This window comes from Neofelis nebulosa, chromosome 16, assembly GCF_028018385.1.
Source record: "Neofelis nebulosa isolate mNeoNeb1 chromosome 16, mNeoNeb1.pri, whole genome shotgun sequence".
NCBI lineage: Eukaryota > Metazoa > Chordata > Mammalia > Carnivora > Felidae > Neofelis > Neofelis nebulosa.
In genome coordinates this window covers 16,522,255-16,547,604 of record NC_080797.1, presented here as the reverse complement: position 1 = coordinate 16,547,604, position 25,350 = coordinate 16,522,255, and the positions used below count along the sequence as shown (strand labels likewise).

At 59.3% G+C, this 25,350-nt stretch overlaps 1 protein-coding gene across 4 annotated transcripts in view; it reads right to left on the bottom strand.

Annotated features, from left to right (window-relative positions):
* Positions 1-562: 562 nt before the first annotated feature.
* The window catches only part of USP36 (ubiquitin specific peptidase 36), a 31,770-nt gene continuing 6,982 nt past the window's right edge, over positions 563-25,350 (bottom strand). The window contains exons 3-19 of one of the 4 annotated variants that reach the window (XM_058705708.1): positions 24,772-24,882; positions 24,101-24,203; positions 20,169-20,236; positions 19,647-19,717; positions 18,909-18,991; positions 17,810-17,921; positions 14,591-14,731; positions 13,590-13,690; positions 12,805-12,943; positions 9,575-10,234; positions 8,825-8,952; positions 6,401-6,973; positions 5,752-5,963; positions 4,067-4,168; positions 3,491-3,606; positions 2,920-3,071; positions 563-2,622 (exon numbers count right to left, since the gene is read on the bottom strand). In XM_058705708.1, the coding sequence (XP_058561691.1) occupies positions 2,940-3,071; positions 3,491-3,606; positions 4,067-4,168; positions 5,752-5,963; positions 6,401-6,973; positions 8,825-8,952; positions 9,575-10,234; positions 12,805-12,943; positions 13,590-13,690; positions 14,591-14,731; positions 17,810-17,921; positions 18,909-18,991; positions 19,647-19,717; positions 20,169-20,236; positions 24,101-24,203; positions 24,772-24,882 (2,852 nt within the window). In that variant the 3' untranslated portion in view covers positions 563-2,622; positions 2,920-2,939. Of the gene's footprint in view, positions 2,623-2,919; positions 3,072-3,490; positions 3,607-4,066; positions 4,169-5,751; positions 5,964-6,344; positions 6,974-8,824; positions 8,953-9,574; positions 10,235-12,804; positions 12,944-13,589; positions 13,691-14,590; positions 14,732-17,809; positions 17,922-18,908; positions 18,992-19,646; positions 19,718-20,168; positions 20,237-24,100; positions 24,204-24,771; positions 24,883-25,350 lie in introns of those variants that run through there. The other 3 variants (XM_058705709.1, XM_058705710.1, XR_009255425.1) reach the window with 3 other exon arrangements.

Below are 25,350 nucleotides of genomic sequence, written 5' to 3'. Positions count from 1 at the left end.
AGCTGGGCCCGTCTGCCCGCGTCAGGAGGGGCTCAAGGGGCGCGACCTGCGCGGCCGCACCTGCTCTCCGCCGGGCACCAGCCAAGCCGGGAGGATCCCAAACCGGAGGCCTGTGCTGCTCTTGCTGACTGAAGAAAACTCACAGTTCGATAAAACCTATCATTTCTCTCTCCTCTTTCCCCGCAGAGACCCAGACGTTATTCGGTTACAAAAAAAAAAAAAAAAAAAAAAAAAAAAAATTCAAACAGCAGCAAACCTCAGTGGAATGCTACGGTTTCCAAGTTTCCTCAACGCAGTCCTCCCTGCAAATCACCCACGAGGCCTGGCGGGCCACTTCAAAGGGCTCCTCTGTCTTAAATTCCAATAAACGTATTTATGAATACACTTGAATAAACCCCTTGGTTCCTCTTCTTCCTTAACGAAGATCTGCTCTACGCTTTCCCACGTACCGGCGGGTTACAGCACCACACCGCGGGGAAGCCTTCACCTGTGCCGGGGGCTGGAATGCAACTCTGACAAAACCCAAGGGAGAAAAACAGGAAAACGAGGACACGGGCAGGGCTCACAAAAACTCGTTTTATTGCACCCGGATCTTGGCAACGTCTGGGGCGCCTCAGCCCCGGGAGCGGAGGCGTGGCGCACGGGACGCAGTGGGCTGAGCCCACCGGGAAAAGGCAGGCGAGTGAGGCCGCACGGGATCAATGGGAGGGGGGGACCCTTCCCCCCAAACACAAAGTTAAATTAAACCCATGTCCTAAGTCAACCAAGTGACTGCAATCATATAAAAGCTTTCGTTACTTATATATATTTATATATTTACACATCCCCTAGAGTTTGGACTGACTTTCCGGGCTCACCCTTTCCCCCTCCCAGTGTGGCTGACGACCTTCTGCGGGAGGAAAGGGCTTGCCCCTACGGAACAGTGACGAATGCTGTAGGCAGGCCAGTGCTCAGCACCGCCCAAGACACAACGGGCATGTTTTCCTAGAAAAAGTTTTCATAATTATACAGCGGATGAGGGAAGAGCCTGGTCTGAAGAGGGAGCAAGAAAAGAGACAAATTCTGTGTTGCAGACAATGAACTTCCCTTTTCAACTATAGAACGTTCCAGAAAAATAGGGCCATACAAGAATGAAGGTCAACACTGCAAGAGGGGGGGTAAAAAAAAAAAAAGCCCTGCCCATAAAGGCCCCTGTCTTCCCCCCCAAACAGGCAGATGACAAGGCCATAGAACACTGGGGACTGGGGTGGGGAGCAACAACCCTCATCTACGAACAAGGTTCCGTCCTCTGAAAAACCAAAAGGCCCCCCACACAGGTGACACAGCACCCAAGCTTCCTGCTGGGACCAGAAGCAGCCCCAGAGCGGGCCAGGGTATTAGTACTCTCCCACCTTTTCCAAAGAGAAATAGAAGGACAGAAAGGAAAACCAAACACAACTACCTCCGTGAAAAAATTAACGTACCTCCCTCTGTGAAACACGTAACGCTTTTTCTGATCCCCCCCACCCCCCCGGTCCCCGAGCAAGCGGCAAGGCTCGGGAAGAGTGCGGCACAGGGGTGCCGGACAAGGGCATCGGCGGGCCTCAGGCCGCGAAGGACGGACAGGTCCACACCAGACGTCAGTCCACCTCCACGCGGACGTTCCCAAGAGGAAAGGAAGTGCAGACAGACGTATACCGTGGAGTCGCTCTAAGATTTACCTCTACGCCCTCTACTACTGGGTCACGTGTCTGTTCTCCGGAAAACGCCACCTCGACTGCGGGTTTCCCACATTTATTAAATTACAAGTTCGCAGGCACAGCTTGAGCAAGATAAAAAAGTGATCTCGAATCATACAATCATCTAAATTCAAAAGCACTCACAAAATTGAGCGAATAAAGCTAGTGTCGCGTATTGGGGGAAGGAAATACGTTGCTAATGGAAGCCACAGACCTGGTCAAAACGAAAGTCTTCTATTAAGTAGTAAAAGAAAAGGATTCTACCCCAAGACCACCACCTCGATAAAGACCCGCGGGTCGCTGCAGCTGCAGGGGAAGGAATGGCAAAGCCACCTCGGAATAAACGGCCGGAAAGGCAGGCGTGTCGGCACATCGTCTCGAGGCCCCTGCTCCCGGGAGCCGGCCTAGAGTCTCTCGCAGGGGACGATACACCGGAAGGGCCGCCCCCCGATTCCAGAAAAGGGAGGAGTGCGGTGGGCGGCCGGCCCCGGGCTTACCCTCTGAGGGGACACGTAAGGCATAGACAGAGCCCCCCCCCACCCCACCGCAGAGACGGGGAGGCCGGGACCAGACGGCAGCGCCGGCCGCCAGCATCAAGGGACGGACGTCTGGGCCTCTCGTCCGAGGATGCGCCGGGAGGGGTGCGGCCGCCGTCCTCCCCCGCGCCCCCCGCGGACCACACGCGCCGCCGGCCCGGCGTGCTGCCACCCGCTCTACGCGTCACCGTGCGGCTCACACCGTGACACCGGAGGTCCCGATCCAAAGAAGCCCAGGGCCTCCGTGGGCCGTCCTCCTGCGGCGGGCTCGCGGTGCCGGCCTGGCGGCCACGGGGCACAAAGTCCTCGGCGGGGCTGCTCTCAGCTCAGACGGACAGGACCCAGGAAGGACACCTCGTCTCCGGAGGCTGTGGGGCAAAGGACATTGCTCCTGACGAGAAAGGAGAGCCTGGGACTCCCGCCAACGACCCGGAGGGCGTGTCCACACCAGTTATCACGTGACATCAGACGGCACCAGCTCTCTCCCGCGCACACGCACCACACCCCCCACCCTTACACCTCATCACACAATCCCCACACTTAACACACACCTCACCACACACACGCACATGCACCAGACACAGCCCAGAACCCACACTGACATCCACTACTCACACACAGACACACACACACACACACACACACACACACACACACACACTGACCCATCTCGACAGCAGCAAACTCAGCGGCGGTAACTGAGGCTGGTTGCCTTAGCTGGGTGAGTCACAGACCAAAAGTTCCGTCTACTCTGAAGTTTCTGGAAGGCGTTGAAGGCTCTTTTCTTCTCTTTCTTGAACTTTTTCACTTTCTTTTCCTGCGTCAAGAAACCGCAGGCATCACAATTCCCAAAAAGGGCTCGTCCCCGTTCCCGCAGCCCCTCGTGAAGGCTTACTGCGGGGGGGGGGGGGGGGGGGGGGGGGAGACACGGATCTCAACATGCCACCAAATCAACAAGCTTTCTCTTCGTGTGGCCCGTGGGAGGCGTCCCCACTGTCCCCACCTTGCCGAGGAAGGAACACAGCAGCAGGGGACAGACGCCTCGTCCGTGGCCACGCCACGTTCAGAGCGGCCAGGCTGGCATCGAGCCCAGCAGCCCACCTCCCGCCGTCCCGGACGACTTCACGAGGCCACTGCCACTTCCAACCGCCCCAAAGGGCCTAGTCCTCCCTGAGCCAGGCCTCAGCGGGGCCACCACGAGCACCCCGCCACGCCGGCCGCGAGCACACCTCGTACCTTCCCTCGATCGAACTCTTCGTCCCAGTCATCGATCACCGTGGCCGCGCGGGCCCATCTGCTGTCCTGAATGGCGTCCTGACTGACGGCCGACACCTCGCCGTCCCACGTCAACACTGCAAAACAGACACCTCTGTGCACCGGCTTCCAGAATGCGGTGTAGACAGGGACGGGCCTACTCCTGATACACTCAAACGTTCGAGTGCCACCCTCTGGTGAAACGGACGTGCAGAGAAGGACGGGGGAGGGCAGAGGGGCCCGCAGCGAGCAGGACAGTCAGCGGTTCCATGACTTCCATGCAGACGTCCTTGGCTCTGCATCGTCAGCCCGCAGTTGGTCCCTTTCAGACCCGCACCCTCGTTTACGAGGTCTCAGGCGCCGGATGTTTCCCTCCAACCCGTGCCCGCCCGGCCCGCGCCACCCAGGGGCACAGGGTCTGCTCTCCCCGCCCCCAGGGACCGGTTCTGAACGGACACTCCTCGGCTCATCTTTGGAGCCCAGCAATTCCCGCGCCCCAGGATCGTGACCCCAGGGCCCATCTGAGACCTCTGCGCTGCCCGGGCTCAAAACCGGTACCTTTTCTCCCGTAGGCTTTATCTGAGGAATACTCAAGCAGCTCCTGGAGCACGTCGGCCTCCCCGTCTCGGACCCAGGACACGCGAGGAGCCCGTGCCTGCCCTACAATCAGACAAACACCACGTCTGCCTCTCACGAGGCACCCGACTGCTTCTCCATAGACGGGCCACTGTCCACCCCGACTCTCGGAAAAGACCAAAACCCCAGCGCCCCACCGTGGGAACCGGCGCCTCCTCCAGGGAAGGGGCCAGAAATGAGGGGCCGGAACCGGAGGGAACCACAAAGCACCGGCATCACCTCAGCTTCCGGGGAGGCGGTCTCTCAGCCCCGTCCCGGCACGGCCAGGCCACCACGGACACCTGGGTACTGACGGCTCTGACCACCCTCCTCAGGCTTCTAGAAACGACGTCTGCCTGGTCCCAACCTCTGCCCGAGCTCCTCTGCCTACAGCTGCCAGAACGGATTCCCTTCCCTCAGCACAAAGCGGACCTTGCTCTCCTGGCCTCCACTTTGTCAGTGACCCCGTGAACTGTGGGCTCGTGTCCCGAGCGCGGTGCCCCTCGGCCGGTGCCCGCTGCCCTCTCCAGCCTCCTGCTTGCTCCACAGCACGGCCCGGGCCAGCGGTCCCGCTGAGCTACCGCAACGCTCTCCCCGTCTCCTGGCCGTGAAGGCCCTTGCCCACGAAGCCCAGCCTTGTGATATTCGGGATGGGAAGCAAACAGACGAGGGGCCGCGGGGGCACCTGCGCCGGGCGGTGGGCCCTGCGGCCCGAGCACCGTCTCCACGTGCTCAGCGTGCTGACAGAGCAAGCCGGGGTCTGACGACCGCGGCCAGGCTGCTGCGTGGCCACCTCCGTGCGGACGTTTCCTCGACAGGCTGGCCGCCTTATCCGTCACGGCCTCGTGGTAGCGCTTCCCACGGTAATGAACGCCCAGCCAGATTCGCTTCTCAGGGGCTGGACAAATACACAGCGCTCCCCAGCAGCCCGCTCGCCCCCAAAAGCACGAACGTAACTGGATCCCCCGGCGGCAGAGCAGATCTCACGGAGTCTGCCGCCTGCCGGATCCCTTCCCGAGCAGGGGTGACCTTCTCTACCCTTCGCTTAGCAGACACGCTGTGTCAGGAGCACCCAGCTGAGGCTGGCCAGCTCTGAGGGAACAAGGAAACAAAAGCCAGAGGAGGTGCTGAGCCACGGGCGTTTAAGGCCTGGGGACAGCCGAAACACTGGGCACCCGGGCAGCAAGAGGCCACGTGATCTTCAGAAAAGGCCAAATATAAACACAGGCCGACACTCCAAGTTCAAGAGTCACGGAGGAACTCTAGGCTGGATGGCCCAGGACTCATCCCGACGGAAAAGTTCAGGCAGGAAGAGCCCTGAATCGGGAAAAACACAGTATTCCCAGAATGTGGAGAAGCGCAAGCGTACCCTCTCTGCTTCTCCGGAGTAGTTACAGCTGAATGCTTGTCCGGATGGGCAGGCAGTGACCCCCAGGGCAGGCGGCTTGCCCACGGGGACAGAGCAGAGGTAAGAGGTCTTCATCCTGGCCCCTCCCCCTGCACCGCACCTGCCTCTGGAATACAGCAGGCCTGTGCCCAGCCCCCTTCCCCTGCGGTCCCCTCCCCGGATGTACAGCTACGCGGCCCCGGGCCCAGCCCCTGGCTCCCCCTCCTCGGCGGGTGCACACCTGCTCGGTCCCCGGGCCGCCTGCCGTTCACGGCCGGTGAGGGCTGGCTCCCAGGGACGGCAGGGCCCCTCTGCGTCTCTCCCCTGCAGGCTTCGGGGAGCTCGTTCTCTTGTACTTCCTGCCGTGACTCCTGCTGCCTTCTTTTCTTTTTCTTTTTCCTTGGAGATGCTGTACTGGCCTCTGACTCGGTGACATCCAAGAGAGAACAGCTGCTGGGAAGTCAGTCAACAGTCAGCTCTGAGCAAACGGGGAGTGACAGTGGGGGTTCACTCGCCCCGGAACTCCCAAATGGCAGATGCCTAACTGTGCAGAAGAGCCCCCCCCTGAGAAACCGCCCCCCCCCCCCACCCCCCGACGTGAGCAGGACAGAGCGTGCCAGCTGCCCGAGGCCACGGTCGGGGAGAAAAGCCCATAACTGCAACCGACCCGGGCAAGTCGTACAGGCCGGATGACGCGGCCGCGGCGCCTGCCGCCTGGGGGCACGCACGGGGGCAGGCACCGCGCCATCCGGCTCTGGCTCCGGCGAGACACCTGACGACGCGGCCACGTCCTAGGAGCCTGGTCGGCACGCTGTATTTCCAGACGACACCCACCTGGGTCGGACCGTGTCGCTGGCGGGGTGGGGGGCCGCCTGGCTCCCCGCGCTCACCTGTGCCATGGTGGGTCCCGCGGGAGGCCGTCTTCGGCACCGAGGCCCTCGGCTCCCTCCCGCCTCCTCTTCCTGCCGCTCACGTGGTGGCCGTCGGCCATGCACCCCGCTTGCTGGCCGTTCTCTTGCTGCCGTCCGCCCTCCTCCTCCAGGCGGTCCACGGGCACCTCCGCCCGGCCCTCCTTCCTGCGCTCGAGGCCCTGGTGCTGCCTCTGCACCTGCCCCTCCTGCAGGGGGGAGGCGTCCACGGCCTCCGCGCGTTTCCCCTTCTTCTTCCTCCTCTTCCCGGGAGGGGCTGCGGCCGCGGCGCACATCTCTGAGCCCCGCCCCTGCGCCCCTCCCCTCCGGTTCCTCTTCCTCTTCTTACAGAGGCTCCGGGGGGGCTTGCTGGCCTCCGGCAGCTGGTGTGGAGGGGCCCGGAAGCCCCCGTTGACCTGAGGCAGGGGAGCAGAGGCGGAGGAGCAGCTCTGTGGGTCTGACGTCCCGAGGGGTCGGGGGCTACTGGACAGTGACGAGCAGGGGCCGACGGGGAGCTTCGGACGGCTGGATGGTCTGGGAGCGGGTGAGGGCGCCCTGTGAGGACACGCTGCTCTGAGGCACAGCCGGGCCCTTCCCTCCCACCCTCGGCCCCCTTCCCTTTCAGGTGGTTTTCGCCGCTGTCAACCTTAGACGTATGTTGGTCGTACGTAGTGAGTGAGAAAAGAGACTCACGAGAAGACGCAAATACACCGAAGGTCAAAGTTAATAAAAATCGTAACATATCTCTTTGTCCCTATCACCAGACGGTTTGAGGTATTTTTGCAAATTCTTGATATTTATTTAAAAAAAAATTTTTTTTGACGTCTATTTATTACTGGGAGAGAGAGAGACAGCGTGTGAGCAGGGGAGGGCCAGAGAGAGAGGGAGACACAGAATCCGAAGCCGGCTCCGGGCCCCGAGCTGTCGGCAGAGCCCGATGCGGGGCTCAACCCCACGAACCGCTGAGATCGTGACCTGAGCCAAAGCTGGACGCTCAACCGACTGAGCCCCCCAGGCGCCCCTCCTGTTACTAATTTTCAACACGAATGTGCTGGGAGAAGCAGCTTCGCTAAGCTCCCCACGAGCCTCATGACGTTCATGCCCAGGACGCCAGCCTCGCAAGGAGGGCCGGTGCAGGCCTAGGGGTCGTGTACCAGGACTCTCCAATTTGGGGGGCTCTGGGAAATCAGGGGAACAGACTCCACAGTGGACCCCGCGGCTAGACAGGGACGGGGCAGGAACAGGGCCTCCCTCACGCCACACTCTCTGGCCCACCTCCTGCCGGCGACAGGGTCCCAAGACGGCTAACCTCTGTGGGCCTCACCGTTCTCATTCGGGACTGAGTGATGACAAAGCCCGCCCGGAAGGGTCACGGCAGCAAACAGGATGCTGTCCCCTAAAGTGGAACAGACTGACGCCTGGACAAAGGGAACTACTACGCCATTTACTGCGCTCCCTGGCCAATGTCATGAAAAAGCTGCGTGTCAGAGAAAGAGTAAGAGACACACAGTAAATACTTTAAGAGTCTAAGGACCTACCCGCTGCAAAAACACTGTGCCGGGTCCAGCCCGAGCACGAGGGCTGGAGAGGCTGGGTGGCGGGAACACGCGGCTGACCACACCATCCCCGGGGCAGCCGGGGGGTGGGGAGGCCACATCAGCGCCCACGGCGAACGCCAAACTACCGGCACCACGTCCCGGCCTCACCCAGCTGCCTCCTTCCCTCCCTCCCCAGGCGCCAAAGGCCCCACCGGCCACCGGGCGACCGGGCGACCGGGCATCAGCAACTCCGCTTTCTACCACGACACCCTGAGGGACACCAGCACCCCGTGCGTAACAGGCTGGGAGACGCGTCGGCGCGGAGCCTGAACAGACCCCCCAGAGAGCCACACCTCCCGCTCTGGATGCCCGCCCGGAGCTCCGGAGGCCAGCGAGCCCAGACGGCCCGGGGAACCCGCTCGGGGGGTACCGGGGGGACGCACAAAATGACACCGGCGACAAAAAGACACCCCTCGGTGGGCTCACAGAAATGAGTCCACGCAGGGTCCTTCTGGGACTCCTGCCTTCCTCTTCTCCTGTGCGGTCCCGTCAGGAGGCTGGGGAGGGACCACAGGCACGTCACCGTCACCACATGGACACGGCAGACAGACGGAAAACGAAGACCAGTAAAAAAAAAAAAACATCAGTGTGGCAGAGACCAGGCCGCCTCTGACCAGCCAGGGCTCCTTTGCCAGATGGAAACCGAGAAAACGGGGAGAAGTCGGTGCGGGATACGCCCCGTACCTGTCGAGCTGCACAACACCGTCCATCCCGCAAGGCTGGAGACCTGGTGAGTCCTCACCAGCCAAGCACACGCTAAGCACAGGGGAGGAGCAGCCGGCCTGCAGGGCCCGCGCCCACGGCTCACCTGATGGCACCGACAGGCCAGGCGGAGGCGGCGACCGGGTGAGTGGTTTTCCTGGGGTAGGTGAGGTCGGACAATGGTGAGAGGGGTGGACGGAGGTCATTGCCGGCTGCCCTCCGCAGGGTGCTGGCCTGCAGTTATTGACATAAATAAAAACTTGGTGGTCTAAAAGAGGTTGCCGTGAGTGAAGAGGGAAAACAAAAATGAAAATAAACGTAAACGAAAAGTAAAAATGAAAGAGCCCAGAAAGAAGGATGAGGGGACAGAAGGGGACAAAACAGAGGGAGGTGGGGGTGGGGAACGGTAGAAGAAGAATCAGAAGTGTTTTTGGTTAGAAACAAAAAGGAGAAAAGGAAGGAAATTGAAGCAAAAGTCTCAGCACAACAGTCGCCTCCTCGAGCCTCGTGCTACACGCAGAGGTGCAGCCCGCCCGCGTCCTGCCCGCCCACCGCACCTGCCCCGTCCTCCCCGAGGCTTCCACGGGAGATCCTGCCTACGGACGGATCCGGGGGACCGCCACCTCGCCCCGACCCCCGACAGCCACACGCAGTACTCCCGCACCAGCGTCCCCCGGGCCCCCGTCCGCGCCCGGGGCGGCCCTGTGCACCCTGCGAGCACCCACAACCACTCTGTTCCTCTGGTCGAGGGGGGGGCCAAAGGCCCCACCACAACCCCCACCCCCAAGACTAGCACCAAACCTGCTCTTTGAACTCTACAGACACACTTCCTGCGGCGAGACCCTCACACACCCACCTTCTTGGCAGAAAGGGCCAGTTTTTTGGCTGGTGGAGGAGACATGATGCTTGCGGGCTCAGTGGCGGTGGTGCTCAGGACGGGGGGCTTGGGCTTCGCCGCCTTGGAGTCCTCTCCGCCCGGCAGCGCTCTGGGGTTTGTTCCCTGAGAATCACCCGAGGGGGCGGCTCCGCTCTCGGGCGTTGGGGGGGCCTTGGTGGGGTCGCTGCTGGCGGAGTGCTCCGGGCTGGGACCACCGGAACCCCTCCTGTCGGGCTCGGGACGCTCGCTGCCCGCCGCGGGCCCACTGGCAGTCACTCCGGCCGGGAGCCTGGGTGAGGTAGAGGGGGCAGCAGCCCTGCCGTCCCAGGAGCCGGGCCTGTGGCCCTCGCCCCTGGCGCCGCTCCCGGTGCTGGTACCGTGGAGCCCCTGAGAAGCTCTGCGTGACGGGGACACGAACTGCAGGGGACTCGGCTTCTTGACTTTCTTTCCGGGCTCATCCAGAATGGTCGGAGTGTTGGGGGGCGTTTTGGAGAGTCGGGGGGAAGGGGACCCCAAGGGTGGCTTTGGAGGAACGTATCCATTCTGAGACTTCAGACCCAACACGGAGCCGTTTCTGGAAACAAGCACGCCGAGCTCCTCAGTGGCCTGCAGCTTCTTCAGCGTCGCGGGGTCCAGTCGCTGGAGGAGAGCAAGCAGGGGACACGGTCACACCCGGGAGGGAGCAGGGGACACGGTGACACCCGGGAGGGAGCGCGGGCCGGCGGCTCCCCCCGCGAGGTCAAGGCACCGTCAGAGGCAGGCAGGGTCCCTGCCAAGCAATTCAAGACAGATTATCCGGGGGGGACACACAGTAAGGACGCTGTTGCTTCTCTGAACGGTGGTGGGATTTTGTGAGTCGTGCGCACGTGGGGATCTTTATGGTCACCTTTACTGAAAGCAGGACGTTTTCATCAGGAGTCAAGAAATACAAAAAAGCGTAAAGTAAAAAAAACATGTACCCGAGCCACACCCCTTGGCTAAACGTCGGCACAGATCGACACACTGGCGTCCCCTCCGGCCGGCCCTGCCTCCCGAGGGCTTCTGGCCCACACGGGGGCGTCCGGGCCCACCTGCACGCTTTCCCGAAGCATCGTCACTCCTCTCAGTAAAGGTCTTCCTGTGTGCCCAGCAAGCACCTCGGTGAACAGTTTACACAAGCTGCCCTGCCTCCTGCTGCCGCGGAAACAAACCGCGCCATGGGGTTCCAGGTACCCTTCCGGGCACCCCAACTCCTCCTCCAGACTCCTCGCAGTGGCGTCCGTGCTGTCCCTGGTTTAAATGCTCCGCGAGGCCGGTGTCTGCAGCCTGCCGGCCTCACCGCCCGCCTGGTTCAGGTCTAGGAGTCCGAGCTTACAACTGCTGGCCGAATGAACCACCAAAAGACCAGACCTTTTCCCCATTTACTGCTCGGTGCTCGTGTTTTCGGGACGGAATTCTGAGGCCGGGAGCACTTTCGTGAATTCTGAGGCACGCTGCTGACGCATTTACCAAACTTTCACCAGCAAGAGCTACTGGTTCCTTCTCAAAATGTTTGCTAATTTCACACCGCTGCTGGCTCTACCGTTAACACTCGTATGCTCTGACACGTCACCTGCACGGGTCCTCTGTGCGTGAGAAACGTTCACCTTTTGCTGGATTTGCTGCACAAGTTTTTAGACGCTTTGTCGTTTCTTTTTTTCTAATATCTCACACTCAAAACTTCAAATGTTAGTTTACCCAATTTATGATTTGTTTTTCGAGGTTTTCTCTCTTACAAAGTCTTCCCTCTTCTGGAAGTTTATCGAACACGCACTTCTATTTTCTTCCGAGTTTTCCTCTCTTTTGTCTCTACGCTCAACAATGATTTACCCTTTATTTACATTCTTTGCAAAGAGTATACGTCTTTCCACTGCACTGCAAGACCTTCTCATTGATGGAGCGCTGACATTTATGTAACCTACAGAATGTTATTTAAAATAAAATGGCTTTGGGGGCACCTGGGTGGCTCATTCAGTTGAGCATCTGACTCTTGATTTTGGATCAGGTCATGATCCCAGGGTTGTGGGGTTGAGCCCCGTGTCACGCTCCACGCTGAGCGCGAAGCCTGCTTAAGATGCTCTCCCCCTCCCCCTGCCCCTCCCCTAGTCGTGCTCTAAAATAAAAAATAAAATAAAGTCAAAAGGATTTTGTCAATTGCAGTATGTGTGGAACGTTATCTTCATGATGCTGAGGCGCGTGGCCCCCGCGGGCGGACGGCAACGACACCCTGCCCCTCCCTACGGTGTTTCTGAGCACAGCTGAGGCTTACGACTCCTGGTCTGGGCCACAGGTCGTGGCCTTTCTTTGCTGGGTCAACCCAACGCTTCTAATTCTCACGTGTTGGCAGGGAAACACAGATCTGCAAAAATGACCAGACCCCCGCAGACCGCGAAGGGCCCCCACCTCCCGGCAGCCTGCGTTTGGATTTGATCTTCAGACCGAAGGGGAAGGTTCACAGAAGCGGCCGACAGAAAGGACCGATCTGTTTCTCAACGACAGACGGTGTTACGGTAAGGAAATCCCTCGCTACTTTGGTCAGTACGACTGGTTTTCAGTAGAAAAATTCAAATATTACACAAAAATAACTTGAAAAGGAGGGTATTTCCTAATTGCTAACGTTTTTCCACCTTAGATCTCTTGCTCGCTCTCTCCCTCCGCGTATCTGTACGTGCGCACACGGACACGTATGACGTTTCCTTTCCTAACCACCTCAATACGTTTTAGACATGATGTTCCCTTGCTCCTAAAAACGGCCGTGTATGTTCCTCAGAACACGGATGTTTTCTTAACCTGATCACAGCAGGATTATCAAAAGCAGGAAATTAACATTGCTAGAAACCACTCACGTTTCCAACATTAAGTCGTGGAGACAAAAACGACGCCTTCCCGGACGCGTCGGGGCGAGGACACGCTTGGCGAGCCCGTCACCGCACTTGTGCGCGGCAGCTGGTCTGAGGGGCACGCGGAGCTACGGCCTGACTCGCTCGCTGGCTCAGGGTTTCTCCTCGCTGTCCCTTCCGCCCCTCACCCAGTGTCAGCCCGTGACCAGTTTAAGAGAGAACACGGAATAAACCAGGACAAACCGAGCTCTCCTGCCATCGGGCAGTGAAGAGCGCTGGGGGCCCCAGGACCCCCTAGGGGCGCAGGCAGGAGGATCCGCTGCGTAAACTCACATCCTCTTAAACAAGTACCTTTCCGGTCAGCGGGGAGCAAAGAGTCCCGTTGCCAACATTCTTCCTGAAGCGGTCGGTGACCACACCTGCCCGGCCGGGAGCGGAGGACGCCGTCCTGGGGAGGGAGCCGTCAGGACTCTTCTTAGAGCCTGGGATTCTGTCAGAGGAAGAACACGGTCTGGTTCTCTGAGCTCTCACCCCCCCCTTACACCACGGCGGCCGTCACACAGCCTCGGACGTCCGCTCGGCACAGGCAGGGAGCGCGTCAGGGTCAGAGCCCTTCCGAGACTGAACTCTCGCTTCACCAGAAAGCCAGAGGACCACCCCCCGCCCCACCCCACCCCACTCAATCACTGCGTTCAAATTCAGCAGGACGCGGACGAGGCAGCAAAAATGCCTACAGTCTCCACGTCCTCCAACCTCTAGGTCGGGGACAACCGGCCCCAAGAGAAGGGGCCCCGCTGCGGCCTCCGCCCTCTGCCAACATGCTCCAGTGCCCACTGCGGCCGCCATCCAGACACGACACGTGGCATCTGGGGCAGCAACAGAAAATAATAGGCAACTCCCCCACTCGTATTCAACGTGGAGCAGGCGGAGTCCTGCTCTGGCCCCCCCAGAGGGAGCCGCCGTCATGACGGCCAGGCAGGCGGGTCTAAAGGAGCAGTTCCTGGCGGACGCTCCCCCCTGCACACGGCCCGCCCACGCAGCCCACCGTCATGCGCACGCGGCAACGGGCACGGGGGAGCCCGCGGCCCACAGCAGAGGGGACGGGCTCGCAGACGGCGGGGGGCGAAAAGACTCACTGCATATAGAAGAGCACGTAGGCCTGCTGGTTCAGAACCACCTTGATGTTGCTGGAACGGACCGAGGAATCGTTCATCTGGTACCACTGTCCGTTGCTTGCCTGGAGCGGCACGGGGTGTGGGAGAAAACGACACAAAACGAAACAATCAACACGCGTTCTGTAAGCCGTATCTTTGGAAGAAGGAAATAAAAAAATCTGCTGTTAGGGGTGCCTGGGGGGCTCAGTCGGTTGAGCGTCCGACGTCAGCTCAGGTTGTGATCTCACAGTTCGTGGGTTCGAGCCCAGTGTTGGGCTCTGGGCTGAGAGCTCTGAGCCTGGAGCCTGCTTTGGATTCTGTGTCTCCCTCTCTCCCTGCTCCTCCCCCATTCGCACTCTGTCTCTCCCTTTCAAAAATAAATAAACGGGTGGCTCAGTCGGTTGAGCGTCCGACTTCAGCTCAGGTCACGATCTCACGGTTCACAAATTTGAGCCCCGCGTCAGGCTCTGTGCTGACAGCTCGGAGCCTGGAGCCCGCTTCAAATTCCATCTCCCTCGCTCTCTGCTCCTCCCCTGCTCACGCTCTGTCCTCCTCGCTCTCAAAAACAAATGAACATAAAAAACAATCTGCTGTTAACTGCCACGTATACCCGTGTGCTGTCAATGACCTCGTGTTAAAACGTCCAGCGCTGCTCTCGCCCCGAATCCCCGCTCCCTCCTGGTGCAAGGCCGTCTAGGGTCTGATCTGCATAGCGTCTCCCACCAACACCCGGCCGTCCTGGGCCGCCTCCAGGCTGCTGGAGGCAGCCTCCCTCCCGGAGTCTCAGCGCAAGTCCAAGGACACTACAGATCCTGGCGCGACGGGTTCTAAAGACATCTCTGCCCTCCGTTCGCTGAAGCACCGAAGGGACCGGGACGCAGCCACAAACGTGGCCACCTTCCAAGAGCACGGCACGCCTGCCCCCAGGAGGCAGAGCGCGCGCTGCCAGCGGCCGCCGACGCACCTGGACACGGAGCACTGACCTTCACGTAGCAGTAGTAGTGGCCCGCGTGGCAGCTGTAGCCAGAGTGCACGAGGACCGCATACAGCCCGTACATGACGGGCTCGCCGCTGCTCTGGGACATGTACGGACGGAGGTTCAGGAATTCCGGGTAGCCCACATCCTGAAGGAAAAGCCCAGACGAGGCGACGGAGATGCGTCAGCGAGAGGAGGTCAGTTCGCCCCCTCCACCCACAGCTACGTAAAACGCACGATCGGCTGGTCTCTGACAACCGGGGGGCAACCAGGCCACGTGGCAACGCTGCGGCCAGATCCCCTTAGCCAAGGGTGAAAATACAGGACGCAGAGAAGGGCGTCTTCCATCCGACCGACGTGAAACTACTTCATCGTCCCGTCCCGAGTGACACCTGGACTACCATGTCTCCCTGCGCGGGCCCCCAGCGTAAGGCGAGAAATAGCTCGTGCCCTCCACGCCACTGTAAGGAGCACTGGGGGGGATCAGGGAGGCCATGGCCCGGTCTGGGTCTTCAGAGAAAACGGTGCTCACTCGACGGAGCCCACTGTCACAGTAGGTCAAAACCAGAACCAAGTGCATCAGGACAGAGGTCTCGTGCCAGAATTTATTTCAAATTTGACAGTTTTCCACTGGGAAGTATTTTCACAAATTATCTCTGAGGGGCACCTGGGTGGCTCAGTTGGTTAAGCATCTGACTCTTGACTTTGGCTCAGGTCATCCTTTTTTTTTTTTTTTTTTTTTTAACATTTGCTCATTTTTGAAAGACAGAGTGCAAACGGGGGAGGGCTAGAGACAGAGCGAGACACAGAATCCGAAGCAGGCCCCAGGCCCCGAGCTGTTAGCACAGAGCCTGATGCGGGGCTCGAACCCACAGACCGTGAGATCATGACCTGAGCCGAGGTCGGACGCTTAACTGACTGAGCCACACAGGCGCCCCCTCCCCTGCCTTTTTTTAAAAACAAGGCTCAGGTCATTCTTACAGTTTGTGGGATCGAGCCCCGTGCTTAATGTTGGGCATGGAGCCTGCTTAAGTCTCTCTCTCCCTGCACCCCTGCCCCACTCATGCCTCCCTCTCTCTCTCTCTCTCTGCACCCCTGCCCCGCTCATGCCTCCCTCTCTCTCTCTCTCTCTCTCTCAAAAACAAAATTACCTCTGAACGATAGATTTACCTGCATCTCTGCCTATACACAAACAGACGCTTTTAAACATGAAGTATGAGTTACGTAGTGTGAACCACGGAGCAGAGTCTGACAAGCGTGTACTGACCCATATTCCTATCGAGACACAGACATCAAGCCGGAAGTCTCGTAACCCCGGGAGATACTGCATCTCAAATACCCACTGTTGTGATTTCTGTCGCCGTCTATCAGCTCTGACTGTTTCGGAGCTTTATACCATTAGAGACCTGGAACGCGTACTTTTCTTTTTTAAAGAGAGATTAAAAAAAAAAAAAAAGTTTACTTATTTATTTTGAGGGAGAGAGAGGGAGGGGCAGAGACAGAGAAGGGACAGAATCCCAAGCAGGTTCTGAGCCATCAGCCACCAGTGCAGAGCCTGACAAGGGGCTCGAACCATGAGACCGTGACCTGAGCCGAAAATGACAAACTCAGAATCTCAACAAACTCAACACACACTAAGCCCACGGGCCCCCATCCAATCCTGCCAGATATGGGCCCCCAGATCAAACAGTTTTCTGATGGAAAACTAGTTCCGGGACATACTAAGGTGAAATATGAGCTCTTTAGGGCAAACCCACAACGATCTCATTTACCACTAAGTCCCGCCGACTTCCCAGAGCACTGACGGCACGGTACGACCTAAGCACATTAAGTGTGAGTAAAATGAATGAATGAATGACCGGATCCCTGAACAATTAACTTCAGAAAACCCTTCATAACCTAAGTCCCCTCTTGGAAATTCAAAATGCAACACGGCTTATTAATAATGGTTCTGAGAAGGCCTGTAATTCCAAAGAACTGCTGAACTGCAGCTTGGCAGTTCCCAAACTCAGCTGGGCAGATGCTTTCAAAGTACAACACAGTTGTATGTACAAAATACGGTCTTTTGTAAACACACAGCACAGACATTGCGCAGAACACAAGTTTGGGAAATGGTGCTCTAAGTCAGCCCCCATCACCGCATCACTGCCAGCAAGGAAACTGAGGCTCAGATAAGTGCCCTCCCCAAACCACATCATCAGCTCTAACCGCTTTCATGACATGACATCTTCTGTTAAAAACGCCATTGTGCAGGGGCACCGGCCTGGCTCAGCTCGGAGAGCACTTGACTCTCGATCTCGGGGTTGTGGGTTCAAGCCCCATGTTGAGCATAGAGATTACTTTAAAAAGTTAACGACGTAAAACAGAGGCTCCCGGGAGGCTCAGTCAGTTAAGCGTCCAGCTCTTGATTTTGGCTCAGGTCATGATTTCAGTTCGTGAGTTTGGGCCCCACCGACAGTGCAGAGCCTGCTTGGGGTTCCCTCTCTTTCCCCCTCTCTCTGCCCCTCCCCCACTTGTGAGTGCACATGCTCTCTCTCAAAATAAATAAACTTAAAGATAAATAAAGTAAAATTAAATTAAGTTAAAAAATAAAAGGCTCATGGGGCGCCTGGGTGGCTCGGTCGGTTAAGCATCTGAGTCTTGATTTCGGCTCCGATCACAGTCTCACGGTTCATGGGTTCGAGCCCCATATCGAGGTCTTCACAGGTGGTGCAAAGCCTGCTTGGGATTCTCTCTCTGCCCCTCCCCTGCGCTTTCTCTTTCTCAAAAATAAAGTATAAAAAAAATTTTTTTAAATAAATGACTCACTTTGATATAATAAGATAAAAAGATAAAAAAATAACAATCACTCGAAGATTCTACAAAAATGCAGGCTCTTAAGCCCTGTCTTCCTGAGACTGTAAGTCACTGGCTCAGGGGCAGAGCCTGGAACCTGCATTCTTTTTTTTTTTTTTTTTAAACGTTTATTTATTATTGAGAGACAGAGAGACACAGAGTGTGAGCAGGGGAGGGGCAGAGAGAGAGGGAGACACAGAATCCGAAGAAGGCTCCAGGCTCCGAGCTGTCTGCACAGAACCTGACTCGGGGCTTGAACCCAGGAACCGCGAGATCACGACCTGAGCTAAAGTCGGTCACCCAACCAACTGAGCCCCCCAGGCGCCCCATGGAACCTGTATTCTTTAAAGGCGGCCGACCGAGCAGACTGGACACTGTAGTGAACACTCACCTTCGTGATCTTTCCCCCACTGAAGTTGGCAAAGCGTTTGAGGGAGAGGGTTAAGACGTTGGACGTTCTGTGGATGGTGAAGCGCTTGCTGGCCGGAACCTTCTTCTTGCATCTGTGAGGGGCGGCAAGTGGAAAAGGTGATCAGTTCATGCTCTGCGTCCCTAGATCCGAATCCCCGTGACTTAAATGAAGGAACGCTACCACAGGGACCTGGGGCTGCCGAAGAGCTGGAGACTATGAAGTCTTGAGGAAGCACCTGCCCACACAGGGAAGCAACTCCACACACACAGGAAGGAGCGAGCTGGAGCGGGTGTGGCCCAGTAATGCAGGGCGGGCGGGAAATCACTGAACGTGAAGCCGGAAGACCAGGGGACGAGGGGGGAGAAGATGAAGGAAAGCAAACAGCTTTCAGGGCACAGGGAGGCCGATTCGGAGAGGGGAAGAAAGGGCAGGAATAATGAATCTGAAAAGCATCGAGAAAAATATTCTTGGCGGGGGGGGGGGGCGGGGGGGGATGCCTGGGTGCCTCAGTCGGTCAAGCATCCAACTAGGTCACGATCCCGTGGTTTGTGAGTTCGAGCCCCACGTTGGGCTCTGCAATGACAGTGTGGAGCCTGCCTGGGATATATTCTCTCTCTCTTTCTCTCTCAAAGTAAATAAAGAAAGAAAAAGAATCTTCAGCGACTATAGCTTCGGAAGGAGCTAATACAAAGCACAACGTCCACGCGATAAAATCCACGTGACCCTCAGCAGAACGAGGTCACGGTTACGTCTGCCGTGGCTGATGGAGGCCACAGAAGGCAGCTCGTCCAAGAGGCGGGACGGCAGAGGGCCACGTGGGGTCACCTTGCCGCTCTGTGTCGCCAAGGGACCCGCTTCCCGGGTGAGGAGCGCTCAGAACAGGGGCTGGTGCATCCTGAGTGCGACGCGAACCAACACCAGCTGCAAAACCGTGGCTATTCCATCTGCGTCGTGAAGAGGTTTTAGTCTTGAGACCTGTATACCCTCCTCAAGAAATGTGAGTGGCGGTCACCTCCGGGGAGGGGCGGGGGTGGCTCCCCGACGGCTCGCTCTCCGCCGTGAGCAAAACGGAACTTACTTCGCACACATATAGGCGTTGTCTCCACTCAGGACATCTGGCTTCACAAAAAGCTCCAGAGCGCGCACGATGTCAGCGGCTTGCTGAGAAGGACAAAAACGGGGAAATGAATCAGCAGCGGAAGAAAAAGGCTGACTCGAGAGATGCCAAACGCAAGGTCTTTTTCAGGCTGAGGCAGCAAATCACAACAATCTACTTGCATCCAGACCGGCCTGCTGGCTGCCACCTTTTGACACCCAGGAAGTGCTGCGGAGGAGTGGGGCCGGGGGTGGGAGGGGAGGTCGGGGCGGGGGGGTGGGGGTGGAGGGCCGACGGTGACCCCGGCCACACAGGTCAGGGCAGCTGCCGCAGGACTCCCAGGCGCGCTGGCCCCACACCCTGGGCGCAGGTGACCCGGCCCCGGCTGCAGCACCAGAAGGCCGGAGTGAGACAAGGCTGCTCTCCCGAAGGCCCGCCTGCCAGCGGCTCCCTGCCCAAGTCCTGCACGTACCGTGGCTCACCCCTCATGCCTCTGGGACACAAAGCCACGTTTTATCTCGTTTTAAACGAAAGCAACGCACACAGGAAAAAGGCCAGCAACCATCGTGCAAAAACGGCGGCCCCTACTTCAAGGCGGTGACGCTCCCGGCATTTTCTTTCCCTACCTGCCTGGGTCATTCGCCATCCCTGCTTCCCGGCCTCCCCCGCTTCCCCGGCCTCCGGCAAACGTGACCCAGCACAGCCGGCCGTGGTCCTTACCCGGATCTCCAGCGCTACGTCCAAGTAGGGGTCGTACGTGTCTGAGACGCTTTTGCACACCGAGCATTTCACTGCAACGGAACAAGCGGCAGTGGGCGGGGGCGGGCGCCCCAGCGCGCCACCCCCACGTCTCCAACACTCAGCGCTGGGAGAAGCCCTCGGCCGCCGGCCCCCCGAGAACCTGCCCGCGTGCGTGCCAGCCCAGCGATGGCCTCCGTCCCAGACCGTGGCCTCGGCGGGCCCCAGGCCCCAGCGGCAGGGCGGAGGCCGCGTGTGAGGAGCTCAGGGGCTCAGAAAGAACAACGCCACCCTCGTCTACACATGCCGGAGGCTCTGCTCCAGACCTCCTCCCGGGAACAGTGGGCCCGTCGGCCAAGGGTGCATCTCAGAGGAGACCGGGGCCTCTGAGGCTCGCCCAGGTCCGCCCGCCAGGAAAGGGCCCCACCTGGGCACGGACTCTCAGCCTTCCCTGATTGACGTCCTCCTGCCTGACAAGGGCATAGAGAAAGCGTCTTCACCTACCACGCGATCTGAGATAGCCTCCAAAAATCTGATGGACCAGAGTGGTTGCCTGCGTCTGACGATCCAACCTGGAAAGGAGGCCACAGCCTTCAAGAGAATGACAGTTAGCAGCCCCCGCCTGAGTCACCCCGGCCCAGCGCGCCGGGGGGGAAACCCCACCACACGGCCCGTGACCCCACCACGCGGGCACGCTCACCCTGCCCCTCGGCGGGTCCCCGGCCGCTCCCCACAGCAGCTGCCTCAAGAACCCCCTCCCGACCCCCCACCCTTGACGGGAAGTAAGAGGCCGGGGAAACGCGCCTGTGTGCCCACCCAGTCTACGACAGAAGTGCCCCATCCCCCTGGAACCCACCCCCGCCCCCGTCCGACCCCTGGCTGTCCTATGTCCAAGCCTCTTACCTGCTAAGAGGGGGAGTGAGCAGGGACACCCTCCCCCGCGCGCCCTCAGCAGGACAGCAGCGGTCATGGGTCACGGTCAAATCCCCGGCCCCATTAACCAACCAGGATCCAAGACAACCCTCGGCCTCCCACCGAGCTGCCAAGTGGAGCCACGGGGGCCCTCGCGAGCGCGCTCCCCTCCCCTGCACCCCCAGCCCTGCGGACGCCGCCCCCCGCCACCTCGACACACGCCCCACGGCGCCCTGCCCTGGCCCCTTCTCTGCCTCAGCGTGCGGGCGGCCCCGACCCGGGGAGCTCGCTGAGGCGCACAAGTCTACACCACGGGGACCGACACAAGGGCACGTTTTCATCTTGTAGAGTTAGGAAAGGAAAACCAACTACCGCCATGTATCAGCACCGCCATTCGCCGAAAGGAGGGATGTTTTAACTCCCCGGACCGTGGAGGACATAATCCCAGCACACGCCGGAAGCGTGTGGGAAGCCACATGTGACGGCAGCTTGGAGACCCAGGTGGCCCCAAGCCAGCCAGGAGCCTGTCCCAACAGGGGCAAACCACCGCACCCCAGGCAGGAGAAAACCCAATCCCAGCGAGCCAACTCCACATCTGAAGGGTGGTCTGGAGAAGCCCGAGTCCTAGAGGCAGCCGGGAATCACCCAGAGTCCCCGCAGGAAGGGGAGCCCGCGGGAGAGCGAGGCTCGGGGCGCCTGCCACCAGAGTGGCTGGGGAGGTGACGGTGGGGAAGGGCGAGCGGAGCACAGGAGAGGACACGGGGTCCTGAGGCACACACACGCCACAGGCCGTCCAGCCTGTGGCGCCCAGGACAGAAGGTGCGCTCACGGCACCCTGGATTGAGAACCACGGGAGCCACCAGGCGTAGGAGCTGCGCCCAGGCGGCCCCAGTCGTGCACGGCACCGTCGGGACAGAGCAGTGAACGAGAGCCACCTCGTCCGGTGGAGACGAGCCCCCCCAGAAAGCACACACAAGGCAGAAGACAAAATCCCAAGCTGAAGTAAGGATCCGCACACAAGCGTTTGGGGAGAAGAAAACCATCGTAAGAAGTTTCAGAACCAAGAACAGAAAAGAGCAAATGGAGAAAGTTAACCGATACGGGGGAAAAAAACAGGAAATCAGGTCGGAAACGAAGCGGGAATCACGCGGGGCCCGAAGGAGACGAGAGGCAAGTGAACTCGGGGGAGGGGCGCGACAAGGCGGGAACGTGTCCGGAGGAGCGGTCGAGGTGAAGAAAGGGCCGCGAGACAGAGGGGGTCCTGCGGGGGAGACCCCGACCAAGGGAGACGTAACAGGGAGGCCTTTAACACGCACCTGCCCTGAGATGGGGGTGGGGCGCCGCCCCGGACCGGGCGGAGAAGCCCCGGCGCCCCCACCGGGAGACCCCGCGTCTGGGGGCACGGCGCCCGCCTAAGTGATTGCTGCACGTTTTCAAGCCCAGACACTCAGAACTGAGCCGATTCAAAAGTTGTGGTTCGGACACCACGGGCCCGCCGCGTAAGGCGTAAGAAGACGTTTCCAGAGTCGATGTCCGCCCGCCACGAACGTCACCTCTGGTCACTGCTCGGGTGTCTAGGAAAGCCGACCGACAACGGTCAGCTCTACAAACGTTCCTGTGAAGCCGTCACACTTTAAAGACCGTGCACCCTTTAAGGCAAGGTCCTTGCAAGGACGAGAGAGAGAGGGACTCGCCTGAGGCAGCCCAGGGGGTGAGACGGAGGCAAAGGTAGGGATGAGCGTGGGGGGAGAACGCATGACACTTGAAGTCCCGACGATGTAAGAGACAAGTCAACCCAGAGTCAGGCGTGAGAGGAGAGGGAAGGACAGAGGGACGGAGCACAAGAAGCAGTGACAAACCAAAGGCTCCAGAAAAGAGGAGGGAGGCCACCTCCACGGGTGCACGCAGAGTCGTCACCGGAACAGACGCGGGTTGTCCTAAGCACCAGCCGGAAGCTCACAAGTTACCGAGCAAAGGAAAACCGCAGAGAGAGAAACACAGCAGGTGTGCCGGGGTAATGGTGGAGCAGTATCACAGCCGGACTAAGTCACAGTACCCGAGAAGGGGGCTGAACCTGCCCGTGGGAGAAACGGACTTCCAACAAAGGTACGGTGGTTGTATCTGACCACAGCCGTGCTTCCAAAGCAAAAGCTCCAGGAGATACAAGGAGGCTGGCGCCCGCCCAGAATCAGCACCGAGGAGGGCGGAAGCGAGGGCAGACAGGGGACAGCCACAGGACTGACGGCACAGGCCTCAAGACGGACGCGCAACGAGCGACCCCAACTACAGACTACACTGTGTCAGGTGCACGGGGACACTCACGAACCCCCACCGTCATGCATCGGGTCAGAACCAGTGCCAGGAAGTTCCATGAAGGAGAAACGTTATACAGACTCTCCGTTCACAAGTGCTTACGCCACTCTTCTCTCACTTCGCGAAGACCAGCGACACCTTTCTCACGGACGGGTGCGTGGAAAGCACCCAACTCCCCGCTGTGCAGGTGCCCGGCCACACGCGCACCTCACCTGACGTCAGACCCGCTCATCTTCCACTTCTGTGCCCCAACCTGGAAGGCTCACCGCCACCTACCTGGCTCTCCAGACCACAAACCTGGACTCCTCCCGCCCACGGGCCCAAACCCCAACCTTACCCATCTCTCCCGCATTCTCCCACCCCTGGAGGGCCTGGGTAACTGGGCTGGCTGGCAGGGTGCATGTGTGCGTGCGTGTGTGTGTGTGTGTGTGTGTGTGTGTGTGTGTGTTGGGGGGGGGGGGGGCGGTCAGCTGCTGTCCTAAAACCTCTCAGGTGATTCCGTGCTGAGACCAGGCCTGGCAACCACTGCTGGGGACGTGCTGTACCCACGTGCATGGCAGTGAGGCCACATTGCTTGCCTCCCCTTTGCCCCCATCGGAGCCTTGGGGTGACCCACCCTAGGAGGCCTCCTGCAGGTAAGAGCACAGTGGAATCCTCCTGGGAAGGCTCCCGAGGCGTCCCTGCACTACAGCATGTACTACGTGACCTCGTAGACACCGGCCATCCCCGATGGCAACTGTGTCACAAAAGGCAAGACGCAGCATAAAGTCGGCGACCCGTCACATGCTCTCAAATTTAGAACGAAGGAACAGTAACCGTGCAGAAAGTAAGCTCAAAAATCGTAAGCCTCCTACCCTCGAGTGTTCAAGTTCTTTCATAAAGACGTAATTCCTACCCCGCCGTCCTCCGTATCAAAATAGTAAGGTGATTTCTAAAGACGGGAAGAGTCCAGGACGACAGCGGACGACCCTCACAGAGACCTGCCAGAGCTTCCTCCCTGCAGCCAGCTGCGGGCACAGAGCTCCGCCCCCACCGCCCCCTTCGGAGGTGCCCCAGGGGGGGCCCTGCAGTCCCTCATGTGAGCATCAGCAGGTCAAGGACCCGGAAGGCAGGGTCTACAGCGGTAAGCCTGGGGACAGAGGCACGTCTCCCGTCTCCGCGGGAACTGGGGTGAAGCCTCTGAGGAGAGGCGGGTGAAGGGAAGCACCTACTTGGCACAGCCATTCAAACAGGCCTTCTGCATGGCGTCGATGGTGTACCGCAGAAATTCGTGTGCATCCTCCTGGTTCCCAAAGCGGAAATGCCGGGCAATCTCTGCAGACAGACAGAAGCATCAGACTGGCAGGGGAGAGCTCACACCTTCTCCCCCGGTTCCCCGCCGTCCCAAGGGTAAACGGGAAGCACCTGCAAAGCGGCCAGTGAGGAAATCGAGAGCTCTGCGTAAAGTGCGTGTCCCGTCCTCATGGCAGAGGTTTCCCCACCGAGACCTAAGAGCTTAAACTCTCCGTGCTTAACAGAAGAGCCAGAGGCCACGAGACACCAGTCACCAAGGATGTGGAATCCACTGGTCAACTACTTTTCCAGGAGCCCACGCACAGCACAGGCGATCACAACGGTGCCTTCAGACCCAGGGAAGTCAGTCTGTGTTAAGCGGCTCCTGTGATGTTCACAAGAGCCCCTCCCCCGGCCCGGCCCGAACCCCCACATTCTTCAGGCTGGAGGGCAGCGCGCACCCCCACGCGAAGCCCTCCCCGCTGACCCCAGAGCCACCACCTGCGCCCGAGTGCTCTTCTGGGAAGTCTTAGACCGTCGCCTCGTTCCTGATTCCTCCCCGCACCCCCCGCTCCGACCTCCCCAGCGCCCACCGCAGACGAACTCTTACTTTTCAGATCTCGGATGAAGGAGACGGGCTTGATGGCGTTGCCGCTGTTGGCGAAGGCCTGCACAATGTGGTTCTGCATGACGCACAGCATGCAGAAGCTGCCTTGGTGACCTGCAGGGCGAGGCGGTCACCGTGAGGGGGGAGCTCCCGAGACGTCTCGCCACACGGCCCAGGGAACGGCTGGGCCACAGGGGTCCCAGATGCCCTGAAGCCAGCCCGCTGTCCACGAAGGAAGCATTTCCTCTGCTGGAGAGCGCGGGGGGTCGTGACCCATCCAAAGTTGTACTTCCAGCACGTACCCCACCACCCTGAGCCAGTGCTGTTGACCTGTGTGAGGCCCTTTTAATGTTTCCTGGGTGCTACTTACTAAAAGCGGGAAGTCTGACTTTTAAAATGAAGTTTAGAACACGTTTTTCCTGATTTCTAAGCTAGATCACGTGGTCCATAAACGTGAACCTAAGTTTCAGGCTCCCCCGACAACTCTTAGTTTGCTCCTCAGCTGTGGGAACCTCTGCTCTCTTGGTTCTGGAAACTGCCCGCTGCCGTCTCAAGGCTTGGCGAGCTTCTTCCGTATAGACC